Raw genomic sequence first — 17,051 nt, 5'->3', positions numbered from 1 at the left:
TCTCCTGCGTGAGAAATTTGACTTGAAATTTGAGGAGAGCACTCATAACTTTAAAATGTGAAAGGTGTCTCAAGGAAACTTGTTCTGGTTATCTAGGCTCAGGTGTATAACCAAGATGAGAGCCTTGAAGGGAAACAGTGGCAAACTACTTCTAAAAAACCTTGCCAAGAAAAATGCAGGGAGTTGTCCAGGCAGTTTCTGAGAATTGGAAGGAAGGGGGAAAAATCACTTTCATATACTTCTGAAATTATTTTCAGCATATGAATATAAACAGGGACACATGATAAAGCAGGTGATTTCTTCTATAATTCTCTTCTCACTAGCTTTTTGGGAGAAGATTATTTTATACCTTAGGTAGTTCTCGACTTATGATGGGAATTTATGTCGTTAAACATTGTGATCTGAAAGCATGATGACACATGTCTGCATTGCTTACCAATGGGAATCACTCTTTGGCTGTTTAGTTTTATAAAAAAATCAAGTTCTGTCATTTCTAGATAAAACTTTTGCTAAGGATTGAAGAAAATCCTTGTGGTACCAAGTGATTTATTTTCTGGCTTTGTAAGGCTAATTTGTCAACTAGTAGCTTCATAACTCTTCATTTCATAGCTTCTGTGGGCATTGCGAATGCTACAGGAGTCAGAACAGCATCCCACAGCTGCTAATGTATAAATTATGATGCATTGAGATTAGGCCTGTATTTTATTAAACAAAATGCCAGACAACTTTTTAAATAAAACCAAATAGCCTGTGCTTACAGTTTCTCAGCCTAAGCTCCTTTGCATGGATATCATGCGAACTGGGTATGATGCAAGGTTGTGTTAATATCAAAACTGTTTGCAGAAAAGATAAAACTTCCTTCTGAGTATCTAACAGATCAGAAACTAACCGGTCCCTCGTGTGAGGTGTCCTATCTTTTATACCTTGCACGATGCTGAAGAAAGTTAAGGAAGTCTTTGGTTCCTTGTTCTACATCTAATTATTATTTTTACGTAATTGTACTATTAAGCATTATAGCTGTAATCAATTTCTTCCATTTTGCCTGTGCAATATTAATATTACTGAACATTCAGTACCACCGCTGTGTTGTACCATCTGTCAATGGAATGAACTGTGTTCTGCTTTTTAGCCTATTTTTAGAAGTTTTGAGGATGCAGGATAATTTGACTTGCAATGTGCACATATTAGAGTGCATAGATCAACAAAAGTTTTCTGCAAAGATCAGCAAGAAATTAGCTATTTTGGATGTTACTGCTGAGTGGTATATCCGGCTGTTTTGCATCTTTAGCACATATAAAAAGATCCGTTAATATGTCTCAAGAAACAGCCATTATTCAAATCCCATGTAAAATCCATGTGGTTTCCCATGTGTACAATGTGTCTGATATGTTATATCTCAATAGACACAGTCATGCACAAAGTCTATCACAATTGTTATATCTATGAATATTAGCATGGTCAGTGATTAAAATACTACATATTTAATTTTCATTAAAGGCAGTGTCTCATAAGAAAGATCATTATCTTTTAGCTATAGTAATGCTAAGATTTTAGCAAAATTCATATAAAATTTCAATAATCCATATCAGTTTACTCAATCCTATCTAAATACAGAAGTCCTCAATGTACGACCAACAACTGAGCCCTAAATTTATGTTGCTGAGAAATTTGTTGAGTTTTGCCCATTTTATGACTTTTACTGCTGTATTTGTTGAGTGCAGTTGTTAAATTAGTCACACAGTGAATCTGACTTCCCCATTGACTTTGCTTGTCAGAAGGCGCAAGAGGCGATCACATGACCTGGGACAGTGCAACTGTCATAAATGTGAGTCAGTTATCACGCACCTGAATGTAAATCACATGACCATGGGGATGCTGCAATGGTCATAAGTGTGAAAAATAGCAATAGCACCTAGACTTATATATTGCTTCACAGTGTTTACAGCCTTCTCTAAGTGGTTTACAGAGTCAGCCTATTGCCCCCAACAGTCTGGCTCCTCATTTTACCTACCTCGGAAGGATGGAAGGCTGAGTTGACCTTGAGCCTGGTGAGATTTGAACTGCCAAATTGCAGTCAGCCAGCAGTTAGCAGAAGTAGCCTGCAGTACTGCATTCTAACCACTGTGCCAGAGGCTCTGGTCATAAGTCACTTTTTTCAGTGCCTGTTGTAGCTTCAAACGGTTACTAAGCGAACTGTTGTAAGCCATGGACTACCTGTAGTGCTTTTTCCTATTTTCTGATTAAAGGCAGTAGTTGAAGAAGAATGCATGCCTGTGGACCAGTTTGTTGAACATCTGTTGCCCAGCCTTCTAAGCCTGGCTTCCGATCCTGTGCCAAACGTCCGGGTTTTGCTTGCCAAAGCATTGAGGCAGACATTATTGGAGAAAGGTATGTTTAGTCCTTTTGTAGGCAAACAGATTTCAAATGTAGTTGAGTTCTGTCATTATGTAATAGTGCTAATATGCACTAAGCGATTCTCTTTAAAAGTATGATCAGAATAGAGCTGGAAGGGACCTTGGAGGACTTCTAGTCCAACCCCCTGCTCAAATAGGAGACCCTATACCATTCCAAAAAGGTGGCTGTCCAATCTTTTCTTGAGAAACCTCCAGTGATGAAGCACCTACAATTTCTGAATATAGATAATGCAAAACTTAAGAACAAAAGAATTACATGAGTTTCAGATGCCGTAACATTGCTGCCTTGTGTTCTCCTTCTGCCAGAAATGGATGGTTACATGAACTGGTTAGATTCACCTGGCCAAACTGAGCTCCCTTAATCTGAATTAGAATTTGGTTCATCTAAACCCAGTATTATTGAACCTGATTAGCAATGACATTTTGGAATTTCAAGAGAAGAATGTTTCCAGTTTTGCCTCAAGTTTTTATTTTTTTTAATTTGTGCATTATCCATAGAGTGACTTTGGTGACACAGGCTGTGTAGAAATTTAATAAATAAATAAAATAAAAACTTAAAAACTTTTAAGCTCTTTACAATAAGCAAAGCATGCGGTACAAAAATAATTTCCCCTATTATAACCCACAATCTCAGCAAACAGCCAAATTTGAAAAACAAAAAACAAGAAGACATCATCAAAAATCATCTGGGATTTTCCTGATTGCAAGTGTGTATTCTGTCATTGATCTGTTGAATCTTTGTCAGTGCAGATTTGCTTATTGGTTCTCCAGACTCTTCTGATATATTTAAAGTGGAATGCCTAAAATGTGGTACAGAATAAAATTGTCAGGTTGTGGAGTTATCTCCGTAAATGATTCAGTTTGCCCCTTTCTTATACCATAGCTCCTGCCAACCTAGCAGTTTGAAAGCATGCATATGCGAGTAGATAGGTACCACTTTGGTGGGAAGGTAACAGCGCTCCATGACATCTTACTGGCCACATGATCATGGAAATGTCTTTGGATAGCACTGATCCTGAAACAGAGATAAGCACCACCACCAAGAGTCTGCAACAACTGGTGGAATAAAATTCACAGGGACTCCTTTTTACAACATATTACTATATAGACTTGTGCTGCAGTTGCCAAAAAAGCCAACACAGTTCTAGGCTACATAAACAGAGGGATAGAATCAAGATCATGTGAAGTGTTAATACCACTTTATAATGCCTTCCTAAGGCCACACTTGGAATACTGCATCCAGTTTTGGTCACCACGATGTAGAAAAGATGTCGAGACGCTAAACAGAGTGCAGAGAAGAGCCACAAAGATGTTTAGGGGATTGGAGGCTAAAACATATGAAGAACGGTTGCAGGAACTGGGTATATCTAGTTTAATGAAAAGAAGGACTAGGGGTAACATGATAGTAGTGTTCTGATATCTCAGGGGCTGCCACAAAGAAGTGAAGTCAAGCTATTCTCCAAAGCACCTGAGGGCAGGACAAGAAGCAATGGGTGGAAACTAATCAAGGAGAAAAGCAACTTAAAACTGAGGAGAAATTTCCTGAGAGTTAGAACAATTAATCAGTGGAACAACTTGCCTCCAGAAGTTGTGAATGCCCCAACGCTAGAAGTCTTTAAGAAGATGTTGGATAACCATTTATCTGAAAATGGTATAGGGTTCCCTGCCTAGGCAGGGGGTTGGACTAGAAGACCTCCAAGGTCCCTTGCAACTTTCTATCCTATCCTATCCTCTCCTATTTCTATTCTATTCTATTCTTTCTTGTTCTATTATTTCCTATTCCACTCCACTCTACCCTATCCTACCCTACCCTATACTACACTACACTACATTACACTACTTGGTAGGCTTTAATAACCTGAACATCTCTGTGCTTTTCCTTGCTGTAAACACTTTGATTAGTATGTCCTATTCCTTTTGTTTGTGTGCTTTGCATTTTATTGTTTGTTTTTCATGAAAACCCCCCCCCCCTGAACATTTAAAAAAAAGTAAATTAATGCTTTGATGCTGAATAATATTCTCATGTTAATTTCTTAGCGTATTTTAGAAGTGTCGGGAATCCTCATCTGGACGCTGTGGAAGAGACTGTTTTGGTTCTCCAAGCAGATAGGGATCAAGATGTTTCGTTTTTTGCCACCATCAAACCAAAACTCAGTAACATGCATATCACGTTACTTGAAAAAGAAAATTAACATTTTTGGTGCATGTAGTCTATGAAATTACTATTCAGCTAGCAAGTTCCTGCTATGACTACTAACCAACGTGGTGGAAGAGAACTCTTATCAAGGAAATAATGCAATTCGCAAGAAAAGGCCATGTTCTTAATTCTGTTTATTAAAGTGAGAAACATGTTTGTCCTTTTATGTACATGCCACCTTGATATGGAATATTTGTTTTTTTAAATTTTGTATATAATTATGTTCTTTCATGAATACAAGGAGCAATGCTTATCTCTTATCAAAAATCCAGCTATATGTTCATATGATTATGTGAGCTTGTTCATATTCACAGCTTGAACATCATTCCGCAAACTAAGAATATGCCTTTCACACTGACTCAAGTTACAGTGACAAACCAAGACAATGCTTGGTTTGACTGAAATTAAGAGCATGGTTGGTGAACCTAAAATACGTGGGCCTCCTGCTTATTTTTTTCTTAATTGAACCACAGGCATTCCCATTTTATTGTATTACATTATTTAAAGCGTAAAAATGTGCTCTTTGGTAGAAATAAGTTAAGAAAACAAATCTGCAACTTGAAAAAATATACGGTAAAAGTACAGATTAATGTTCTCTTTAAGGTGATAGCAGACAGTTTCATGAGTGTTAGCAGAGCGTGGGAAGTTAAATGAACTATTCTTTGTCCTTCCTATTCACCTCACTCTCTTGGCTGGTGCTGGCATGTCTTCTGTGGAAAACTGCAGTTCTCAGCTACATCTGAAGAAATCCTTATGTATTTTCTAGGGTATATTTCATAGGAGGTGGATTGATGCTCGGGCCTATAAACTGTTAGATTTCGCCACGGAATAGGGCTGACATGTTTTGGGGAGTTTCTCAACATTTGCTCAATAGAAGGAAATTTAAGAATTTTCCCTTAGGAGCAAGAAGCTAGGGATATGAGTTAGCATAAGTTTGAAGTTCCAAGAATTGAGTGTGTACACTGGAGATATTCTCCCCCCCCCCCCCCCCCCGATTGACAGAAAATTCAGTATGAAGTATTTTATCAAGCGATCTGTACAGCCCTTGGGTTTTGCAGATTTCTCCCTAATTGTGTATTCCATGATCAGCTATTTCTGAAGATTGGGAGACCTTCTGAAATAGCTTTCCACTTAGTGTGGGAGGATCACCACTTAGAGGGCAAGTGCCCTGATCTCACTATGTGCTTATGAAGTCATATTACTTAGACCTGCAGTCTCCAACCTTGGCATCTTTAAGACTTGTGGACTTCAACTCCCAGAATTCCTGGCTGAGGAATTCTGGGAGTCGAAGTCCACAAGTCTTAAAAGTTGCCAAGGTTGGAGACCCCTGACTTAGACCAGCCTTGATCCCTGAGCTGCTTGTTAAAGTTATGAATAAAGTAAAATAATAGTTTTTCTTAATTGCTTTGGACAAGATAAAAAATGGGGGGAAAAATAAGGGGGAGAAAAGGAAAGGGTAAGAGGTAGATCAATGTTTATCTTGATTTTACATTGTTAAAATGCAGTAATACATGCAAGGGATTTGGAAAAACAATGAGACTCAATCTGTGAAGTGTTTCCCAACCTTGGCAATTTTCAGATATCTGGATTAGCTGGCTGGGGAATTCTGTGGGAGTATTTAAAGTTATCAAGGTTGAAAAACAGTGGTCTGGTGAGAGCTGATGGACATAACATTCCCGGTTTAAAGATTATACTGTTGAGTCCTCTAGCTCTAGTTAGATACGAACATGTAACTTATACAATAAATTTACTATATGTACTAGTGTAAGAACTAAGCCCCCACAAAACAGCCCCTCTTACAGCATGATTTGTTTGGCAGAACAAAAATGTATATGACATAGGCACCTCCTAGGAATCATTCACGGAAATAAATGATCATTGCTTGAGTTAACGGTTTTTCAGCTATGGAACAATATTCTTAAAGATGTTTTTAAATTGTGTATTGATATAGACATAAGGTTTTTAATCCCAAAAATCTATAAGAAAGATTTTAATTTTGGGATAAACATGGTGGAATCACTTTAGAAAATATGTAAAATACGCTTTGTTGCAAGCCTGATTATTTAGCTAATATCTTAAATGTCCTTGTTACAAATAAGTAGTTGTCCTGTGTATTGTCCGTTTGTGTCTTTTTTTTAAAAAAAAAAACACCCGACAATGATTTAATTTATTAGAATTGTTTAACACATTTTGGACACAATGCTATGAAAGATTGTGTTCCAGGTTGCGAAACTGTTTTTAGATTTTATAATAATCTTATTTACTTTGCAAGTTTCTAAAATGTTTTTTGAACATCTAAAAATATGTCTTTGGTATTTCAGTATAAAAATGTGTAAACTAAATTCTGCAAGCTGATTCTATATTTAAGTGTTTGAGTAAGTTTTAAACAAAATGCCTCTTCAATGCAAATGATTTTTTAATGTCTGCAGTTACTCTGCAGTGACAGTTCTTTTGTAGTTTCACTATCTTTTTCTAATGCTAGTATCCTACAGATATTTTAATAGTTAAGATTTTTCTAAAAAATTGTTCAATTTTTGCTTCTGTAAAAAAGTTCATTTTTTCATGTTTTCTTAATGCATGTAGAAATGTCTGAAAAGAAACGGTTGTTTGATGGCCATGTTAATTTTAGATTAGAATTATTTCCCGCACTATCCAACTAAATATCAAAAATACACGTGGAGGACGTTGATGTAGTTTTCATGAAAATACTTTAATTGGCATTTATGCATGAGTAAATGGCTGAAAATTTTCACTGAAATGACAAATCAAACTTTTAATAATTGCCACCTTTTCCTAGAGCTGAGGATTTTTAAAAATTAAACAGTTTTCTTTAAAAAAATTTAAAGAATGTTTTCAAACTCTATAGTTGCATGCAGTAGAGGAAGGAAAAATTATGGACACTCCCAACTTGCTTTGGTTCCCCATATATTTTTTACATTCAGTTTATTATTTAACTTTGGGTTAAAAATAATTGCACCCACATCATTCATTTCACAATGGCTGTTAGACCCCCCAACTTATAAATCAGCACTGGGATCTACTGCAGTACAGTAGTCTTAAAAACTGTTTACCTGTAATAACTGCATGACAGGTGATAGTACTTTGCAGGTTGCTCTGTAGGTGAAAAAACACCATGGACATCAAGGAAGATAGTCACATGCTCTTTTTCAAATAATATAAATGTAATTAAGCCTCACAGTGAGTTAAAGCTGATACATAGTCACCTCTTCTTACAGAAGCTGCATGGATTTCATTTTGAAATCAAACCTGGTGTTATCTGTTGCAACATAGTTACAACTCTTTAGTTGCAATTCTGCTGTAGTAGTTAAACCTGTAAAGAATGGTGGTTAGAATCCAAATAGTTGGATAGAGTCTGAATGTGCCACTGATTTTGTAAGAATCTATGTAACTTTCTATTCTTATTTATATCAATAAATTCCACCACTGTTTTATCAATTATTTATTGAGTGTACTTACTACTTACTACTGCATATTCTTTTCGGACATCATTTAGTAAACAGCACAGCATTAATCAGCATTTTGTATCACTTATTTATATCCCACATTTATTATTTTTTTAAAAATGGCTCAACATGGCGAACATGTCTAATACAGGTAGTCCTCAACTTACGACCACAATTTAGGCCAGAATTTCTGTTGTGAGAAATTTGTTGAGTTTTGCCCTATTTTACAATTTGTTAAGTCAATCACTGCAGTACTTAACTTAGCAACCCGTTTGTTAAGTGAATCTGGCTTCCCCAGTGACTTTGCTTGCCAGAAGGTCACAAAAGGGGATCGATCGCATGACTCTGGGACATTGCAACCGTCATAAATGTGAGACAGTTCTCAAGCATCCAGATACAAATCACATGGCCATGGGGATGCTGCAACGGTTGTTAAGTGTGAAAAATGGTCATAAATCACTTTTTCCAGGGCTGCCGTAACTTCGAATGGTCCCTAAATGAACTGTTGTAAATTGCGGACTGCCTGTACTCCTGCCTCCTATCCCCCCCGCCCCCCAACAACCACCCTGTGAGATGAGTTGGGCTGACAAAAGAGGGACTGACCCAAGAGTCACCCAGCTGGCTTTCACTGCTAAGATGGGACTAAAACTCATTTCTAACTTGATACCTTAAATGTCAGGGTTCCAATAACACCTCCAACAAAGTAAGAATTCAAGGCTCAAAGTTCCATTTTATTAGAGATGTCATATTGGCAAATCTGGGAAAACCCGAATCTGAACGTTTCCAGGTTTTCCCCACCTAAAAAAAAGTTCAAGCCCCTGCCCAGCACCCACATGTCCTTCACATGGTCCAATCAAGTCACCCTCTCAACTGGAGATGCCTCCCAATCACGCCCCTCCAGGTGCAGGGCAGGATGTCCTTGACTCTCTGAGAAAGGAATGTTATGGCTATATATCTCCCCAGCTCCATACAACCCCCCCCCTCCCAGTTTCCCACAGCATTAAATGTGGCAGTCCTGAAGGCTCGTTCAAGTATTAAATAGATTAGAAACTGAAAGATGGCCGTAAAAGACGGCTTCCAGGCCTGACAGTAGACCAAACTGGCTAATTTCTACAGGGTGCTGCATGAGTGAGGAAAGCTGACTTGAGCTTGATTCTTTGGGGACTCATATGTTTGTTTTACCTATGCTTGCTGCCCTCAGGTGGCACTTTTCACATGTGTGTCCTAGCAGCATCATGACATCACATTGGCTACGTCCTAGTGACTTGCCTATCAGGCATTGTTCTTCTGTCATGACATCATTGATTCAGGTGTGGAAAGTGTCGGGATTCTTGGGTGGAAAGACTCCAGCCCGCCACTTTGTTCGTAGAATGCAAAGCAAAAGAAGACAGACACTTGCCACATATCCCCAAACCAGAGCTGGAACGAGTTCACGCAACTTATGGCAGCGGCAGTTGCGTTTAGGAGAGCTTTCCTCTCCGCAGTTACGGCTTTTCAATATCAAGCTACATATAATTGAATCCGAAGAAATATTTTTCTTACCCGAATGTCATCGGGACTTAACTATCGGTAAATTGAAGAATCGACTGGAGCTTTTTGTTGGGATCCCAGTGAATTTCCAGCGAATTCAGTATCTGGATGAAGGTGAGTCCTCCTATCTATGGGACAGCTGTGTCCCACCTACCACAATGTCATAGTCCTTCATGTAATGTGGCAAAATTACTGGCTGAGCCACGAATCTTTTTCTGAATTTTGGAGTTTCGAGGGTTATTAGTCAAAGTTATTAGTCCAGAGTAAATGATAATAGCAATAGCAGTTAGACTTATATACCGCTTCATAGGGCTTTCAGCCCTCTCTAAGCGGTTTACAGAGTCGGCATACTGCCCCCACAATCTGGGTCCTCATTTTACCCACCTCGGAAGGATGGAAGGCTGAGTCAACCCTGAGCCGGTGAGATTTGAACCGCCGAGCTGCAGAACTAGCAGTCAGCTGAAGTGGCTGCAGTACTGCACCCTAACCACTGCGCCACCTCGGCTCTCATTAAAAAATAAAAATATATGGTTATAATAGGCAGCTATATTACATCATAGAAGACCAGGTTTGGATATATTTCAGCAAAAAACTTGTACAGTGTTCTGACCTCGGCTTCCCCAGCAGCACAAAGCCAAATCCTTGTCCCAATAAACCCTTTTATTTAATTTACAGTGAATTCCTCTCCAGCAAAGTTTTTCCTCTCCCACAGTCTTTCAAGACAGTTCACAATTACCGACCTTTATCAGCCTTGGAGAGTGGCCAGGTTGATATCTTTCAGATGCTGCAATACTTGGCAAGAATGCAGGAATGAACTAATTGCCTCCTGCACACCCCTTCCCTTTCACTTCTCTTTTATTGCCTATGGGTGGGGCCATTCACTGTCCAACTGTGGCCTTACTCTCAAGTCGATCCCTGTTCTTTAACTGTTCCCTTCGTCTCGCAACTCTGCACATGTGCACACTGGGAACAGGCTCCAGCTGTTTGTCTGCCGTACTGATGTCTGAGTCTGAAGGTAGCTGATAATTATCAGACGGGTCTGACCCCCTATACTGTACCTGTGCATTTCGTTTTTGTTGCCTAAATGTAGAACCTTACTCTTCACTTTTCAAATCCCTAGCGTCATGTAACGGAGTGAGCTCCTGTTACTTGTCCCAGCTTCTGCCAACCTAGCAGTTCAAAAGCATGTAAAATGCAAGTAGAAAAATAGGAACGTTCGTTCCATGCACCTTTGGCATTTAGTCATACTGGCTACATGACCGCAGAGACATCTTCGGACAGTACTGGCTCTTCGGCTTTGAAACGGAGATGAGCACTGCCCCCTAGAGTTGGGAATGACTAGCATGCTTGTGCGGGGGGAACCTTTACCGTTAGTGTTTTAAACCTTCCCAGGAGATACTACTACTACTTTCACTTTGCTTCTACAGTAGATCTTGCGGATGATTCTACGTTGAGGAAACATGAAGTCGTCCCTGGAGGAACTCTCACTATGCGAACTTGGCCAGAAGATTCTTGGGGACCATTGGTGGCTGCAGCTGCAAGTGGAAGGGTCAAGAAGGTTAGTCTGAAAGTTTTAAAAAGTACCTCATGCTGTTCTGTAGAAACCACAACAAGTGCTTTTTGAAGGGCTTCCTTTGAGGCAAGGAATATTTCACTGGTAAAAGGCGAGAAACAGCAAAATTTGGGCATAATACCAAAAAAAGACCATCTAGAGTAGTGGTCCTCAACTTGTGGTCCGTGGACCCCTGGTGGGGGGAACCACAATGTTGTCACAGGGGGAATAGAAGAAGGATAGAAGAAATGTTATGATTTAAATCTTGAATTAAGTCTTGGGGGTCACAAAAGATATTTAAAGGGGATTCAGGCAGTGGTGGGATTCAAATAATTTAACTGGTTCTCTGCCCTAAGGACTAGTTGGGTAGGCGTGGCTCGGTGATTATGTGATTGGGTGGGTGTGGCCAACTCAACGTCACTCAGGTCGATGGGCGCTTTGCCTTAGCTGTTACAATGTAATAAGGGTTAACCAGAGAGGCAGTTTCTGTAAGTAGGGCAATAAAGATTGGGCTAGAAACAACACCAGAATGTTTCCTTCCTGTCTTATAAGAGCCGAGGTGGCGCAGTGGTTAGGGTTCAGTACTGCAGGCCACTTTAGCTGACTGCTATCTGCAGTTCAGCGGTTCAAATCTCATCGGCTCAAGGTTGACTCAGCCTTCCATCCTTCCGAGGTGGGTAAAATGAGGACCCAGATTGTGGGGGCGATATGCTGACTCTGTAAACCGCTTAGAGAGGGCTGAAAGGCCTATGAAGCGGTATATAAGTCTAACTGCTATTGCTACTGCTATCTTCCTTACAGGATTAGCCCTGTAAAGTGGAAAAAAACAAAATGCGATTTCTTCCAACAACCGGCTCTCCCAACTGCTTAGAAAGTTAACAACCGGTTCTCCCAAATAGGTGCGGACTGGCTGAATCCCACCATTGGGTCCATGGTGAAGAAAATGTTGAGAACCACTGCTGTGCTAGAGAATTCCTGGAAACTGACAAATTGATCATCAATAGACATACAGACCCAAACAACATCTACATACCAGGGGTCGGCTCCTGCCAGCATTACTACTGGTTTGGCGCTCGAAAGTTTTTGTGCGCATGCACTCTCTTCGCTCGCCCGCAAGCCAGACGTGCACTTCGCACACATGCGCAGTTGCACCTAAAAAGGTCTGTGCAAGTATACAACATTTTAAAAGGAAAAAAAAATCACATTTTTTTTAATGGAGATTGTTCTGCGCATGTACAGAACAGAAAATAAAGATGGCACCGCCGAAGGTAGAACCGGTTCGGTCATGTGTCCGGCTGAGTTACTACCTATTCAGTCAAACCCAGTGGTGGGTTCCGGATCCTGTTCCAACTGGTATGGTTGCAAGGGGCCCGGCGTCGTCCATATGGATGCGTGCAGTGCGTGCGCACATGTGCGCAGTGCATGCATGTGTCTTACCGCTTCTGCAAGCCTTCGTGATACTGCAGCTGCTCAACGGAACATCACACAGGTGCTCCATATGCCATGCGCATGCGCGGAAGTGCAGAAGCCTTAAAAGACAGATAAGGAACTTGGGTGGGCGGATGTGCCCTCCGGAGCATCGTACCGGAACGGTATCCAGTGCTCTGGGCAGGCTCCGGTATGCCTGTACCAGGGCATACCGCCTGCAACCCACCACTGCCCGAACCAGTCCAAACTGGTAGGAACCCACCTTTGCTACATACCATTCAAAAGGGACAACCAACAAGTCAAAATGGGTATAAAAAGACCAAAGGACCTCACCACCAGCAATCAACACCTGGATGGACATAGATTAACCCCAAGATTAAGACCAGGCCCACAATCAAGAAGTAAAACAATATCCCAATAATTTGCTTTCAGAAATCTTGGTTAATTGTGGTTCTGAACGCTTACACTTACATAACAGACTCAGGTTTAAAGATATCCAAATCCAAAATCCTCACCGAGATCAAGACAGCCCTGGCTACTTGAAGACTTTGAGACACACTACAAATTGAAACAAAAAGCACCGAAACGAAGTAAAATTATCTGAATATTTTGGTTTCCTTGGGAAATAAACCAGGATTAGATAGGGTGAGTCCTCGACTTGGAACAGCTCATCCAGTGACCATTCGAAGTTATAACGGCAATGACAAAAAGTGACTTTTCACACTTTTGCATCCCCATAGTCACGTGATCAAAATTCAGACCCTTGGCAACTTTATGATGGTAGCAGTGTCCCCGGGAGTTTCTGTCATAACTGTAATTTGAACTGGACCAAATTTTAGGGCAGTTTTTACCGAGCTCGTTAAACAAATCACAAGATTGTTAAGCAAAATCCAGCTTCCCCAATGGGCATTTCTTTGCCAGGAAATCAGTTAGAAATCTCAAGCATGTGGCCACACAGGAGTGTGCCACTCGTCATAAATGGGAGGCAATTGCCCAAATTGTGATCAAGTCACTATGGGGGAATAGTGCGAATAAAGTGGATATTATTTACCTCGGGTTGGTGGTCAGGCTGTTGGTTTGAGCTCCGAGCTTGGCCGTTGGGTTGCAAACATTTCGTCACCATGCAAGGAGACATCGTCAAGTGTGTTTCGAATTGACAGCTCAAAAATGCGCTGATGATGTCTCTTCAAGTGGCAACAAAATGTTTGCAAATCAAATTGCCAAGTGGGAAATCATTTCTTTTCTGAGAGCGTCGTAATTTTGAACAGCCATTAAAATCAGTGTTTCTCAACCTTGGCTACTTGAAGATGTTTGGACTTCAACTCCCAGAATTCCCCAGCCAGCGAATGCTGGCTGGGGAATTCTGGGAGTTGAAGTCCAGACATCTTCAAGTGGCCAAGGTTGAGAAACACCGCATTAAATGAATGGTTGCAAGTCGGCAACTACCTCACGCCAGACAACTTCCTCACGGCATGTATTATTCTTATGTTTCCCTTGCCCGCTTCTCAATACGGGGCCATTAACATTTTGCTTCCTTTTTTGCCAGTTGCAAAGCACAGGCGTTACAGACACCTCCACGTTCAGCACTGCAAATTCGAGGCTAATGACGGAAGAAAAGAGGAGCGACTGGTTGGCGCATCGAGCATTCGTGGCTTTATTTATTTCTGCCCACAGAGGCCACACGAGGGCCGTGGAATTTTTGCTCCAAAACGGTAGCGTACTAAATTCTGAAAGGACTCCCACTCGCCTGTGCTGATCTCCCCCCACGCCCCTAAAGGTAGTCCTCGAATTACAGTCACTTGTTCAGCGACCAAAGTTATAACAGCACTGAAAAAAAGGAGAATTACAACCATTTTTCACACGTGCGTCCGTTGCCGTATCCCCGTGGCCAGGTGATCAAAATTCAGACGCTTGGCGATTGGCTCGTCTTTATGACGGTGGCAATGTCCCCGGGGTTGCGTGATCACAACTTTTGCGATCTTCTGACAAGCAGAGTCAAGGGGGAAGCCAGGTTCATGTTACAACTAGGTTGAACTAACGTAACAATTGCACAACAGCGGCAAGACATCAGCGGCAAGACAGGTTGTAAAATGGGGCAAAACTCATTTCATGGTCTCCTTTAGCAGTGGAAATGCTGAACTCAATTGTGGTCGTAAGTCAAGGACCACCTATAATGTTGAGGACTACCTATCATTTAGTAATAATTCTGCTAAGTCAAAATTAAAACAGCTTAAGCCTAGAGAGGTCACTTCTATTCAAAACTGGGCTGAGAGAAGAATGTCTTTTTTTAAAAAAAAAGATTTCTGTTTTCATCCTTGGGGCTTTCAAGACTGGTATCTTTAAAAATTTTCTGTATCCAAAAAAAAGCTTTGGAACTTTTCTTTCTCAAATCAACCCTCCTTGCTGGCCATATTGTCAAATCGGTTCTGCCTCCAGCTGATCCAGCCTCTTTTCCATGAACTGCCCAACTTCCAACATCTTGAGGGCTGCATCGGACAATGAACGGAGCGATAAGGACCAGGGGGATGTATCTAAACCCATTTTGTGGGAATGATGACATGGGACAACTTAAACTTCTGCTTAAGAGGAAAGAACAGCTCAGGCTAGAACATAGAATAACAAAATTGGAAGGGACCTTGTAGGTCTTCTAATCCAACCTCCTGTTTCGAGCAAGAGACCTTATACCATTTCAGACAAGTGGCTGTCCAGTTTGTCACCGTGACCCGTCAAAAGCGCGTTCCACAAAAGCGCGGTCGACGAAATCGCGTATGTGACGTCATCACAACGCGACGAAAAAGATCGAAAAATTGAAATAAAAATTAAATTACAGCAAGCCGATTCACATAAAGGTAAGGGTTAGGTTAAGGGTTAGGGTTAGGGTTAGGTTAAGGGTTAGGGTTAGGGTTAGAGCGTTAGTGTTACGTTTAGCGTTAGGTTAAGGGTTAGCGTTAGGTTTTTCGTTACGTTAAGGGTTAGGTTTAGGGTTAGGTTAAGGGTTAGGTTTAGGGTTAGGTTTAGGGTTAGGTTTGGGGGGGTTAGGGGAAGGTTTTAGCTTTATTTTTACATTTTTCGATCTTTTTCGATCTTTTTCGTTGCGCTGTGATGACGTCACATACACGCTTTCGTCGACCGCGATTTTGTCGTCCGCGGTTTTGTGGTAGAACCGTTTGTCACAAGCCTCCAGCGATGGAGCATGATAAATGTGTCCTCTGATGATAACAGATCTTTAATGTATTAACGGAGTTGGAAGGGACCTTGTAGGTCTCCTAGTCCAGCCCTCTGTCCAAGCAGTAGACCCTACACATTTCTAACCAATGGCAGTCCAATCTCTTTTTTGAAGCTTTCAGTGATGAAGGTCCCACAACTTCTGAATGCAAGCTGTTCCATTGGTTGATTGCTCTCACTATCAGAACATTTCTCCTTATTTCTAGGTTGAATCTCTCTCCTTGTTCAGTTTCCATCCATTGTTCCTTGTCTGGCCTTCAGGTGCTTTGGAAAATAGCTTGACCCCTTCATCTCTGGGGCAACCCCTCAAATATTGGAAGACTGCTATCATGTCTCCCCTGGTCCTTCTCTTCACTCGAATAGCCATTCCCAGTTCCAGCAACCATTCATTGTATGTTTTAGTCTCCAGCCCCCTCATCATCCTGGTTGCTCCTCTCTGCGCTTTTTCTAGAGTCTCGATATCTTCTTTATAGTGTGGCAACCAAAATGGATGAAATAATCTAAGTGTGGTCTTACTAAGGTTTTATAGACTGGTATTAGTACTTCATCTGATCTTGATAAAAGAGACTCTCTCTGACTGCATTTTATACAAAACAAATGTTAAACCCAATCTTCTGGATAATCCCAGATCTATGTCTTTTATTCCTTTCCAGGTGCTGACGTGAAACTTAAAACCCCTCTGGGTAGAACAGCCCTCCACGTTGCGGTCACTTCGGGCCAGATTGACTGTATCCGTATCCTCCTTGACTCTGGAGCCAGGCTCAGTGATGAGGACAATGAAGGACACAATGCTGTACAGCTGGCCCGGCTGTGGAAACAGAAAGAGTGTGAGAGGAGGCTTTTTCGGCACAGGTGGCTGATCCGAGCAGGTCGAAGCAGCCAACTCCAAAACAGCAAATAGAAACTGGAAGTCAAAGCGGATTTTTAAAAAAAAATTGATGGAGGGATTTAAGAACATTTTCCACATGAACTTTTCCTCAGGAATATGCAAGACTTCATTTCTCCACAGAGGTTCTACCCAGCTGTAAATGAGATAATTATAGCAATGATAGAAAGTCTTAAAGTTCCTCTGTGGTTACTAGTTGTCCGGCATGATCTCCTCGTGGCTGAGCTACAGTGTTTGGGGGAAATCTTGCTGCTTCTATCCCGTTATCCCAACAACCATGAGGCACCTATGGAGTAGATGAGGCTGGTAGAAAGCCCCCAAGTCATCCAGAGAGCTTTCATGACTGAGGTGAGCT

At 41.0% G+C, this 17,051-nt stretch overlaps 2 protein-coding genes across 3 annotated transcripts in view; both read left to right on the top strand.

Moving 5' to 3' along the window:
* Positions 1-8,070, top strand: part of LOC106556882 (serine/threonine-protein phosphatase 4 regulatory subunit 1) — a 42,029-nt gene extending 33,959 nt beyond the window's left edge. For both annotated transcript variants that reach the window (XM_014076036.2, XM_014075955.2), the window contains 2 exons: positions 2,247-2,388; positions 4,452-8,070. In XM_014076036.2, coding sequence (XP_013931511.2) covers positions 2,247-2,388; positions 4,452-4,606 — 297 coding nt within the window. In that variant the 3' untranslated portion in view covers positions 4,607-8,070. The remainder of the gene's footprint in view (positions 1-2,246; positions 2,389-4,451) is intronic.
* Positions 8,071-9,310: 1,240 nt separating this feature from the next.
* Positions 9,311-16,711, top strand: ANKRD60 (ankyrin repeat domain 60). The gene is made up of 4 exons (XM_087720863.1): positions 9,311-9,719; positions 11,033-11,163; positions 14,132-14,297; positions 16,464-16,711. Exons 1-4 carry the CDS (start codon positions 9,311-9,313, stop codon positions 16,709-16,711), a joined length of 954 nt encoding a protein of 317 aa, XP_087576989.1.
* Positions 16,712-17,051: the final 340 nt, after the last annotated feature.

This window comes from Thamnophis sirtalis, unplaced genomic scaffold (assembly GCF_051295495.1).
Source record: "Thamnophis sirtalis isolate CommonGarterSnake01/CBP01778 unplaced genomic scaffold, rThaSir2_p1.2 scaffold_7, whole genome shotgun sequence".
Lineage (NCBI taxonomy): Eukaryota > Metazoa > Chordata > Lepidosauria > Squamata > Natricidae > Thamnophis > Thamnophis sirtalis.
The sequence above is the reverse complement of the archived record's forward strand: the minus strand, read 5'-3'. Positions and strand labels throughout refer to the sequence as shown.

Bases quoted from the DNA above. Each gene is read 5' to 3' on its own strand.
- ANKRD60 (XM_087720863.1), top strand. From the start codon at position 9,311: ATGACATCACATTGGCTACGTCCTAGTGACTTGCCTATCAGGCATTGT. The intron at 9,720-11,032 runs GTGAGTCCTCCT...TTGCTTCTACAG, and splicing joins AATTCAGTATCTGGATGAAG to TAGATCTTGCGGATGATTCT. The intron at 14,298-16,463 runs GTAGCGTACTAA...ATTCCTTTCCAG, and splicing joins GGAATTTTTGCTCCAAAACG to GTGCTGACGTGAAACTTAAA.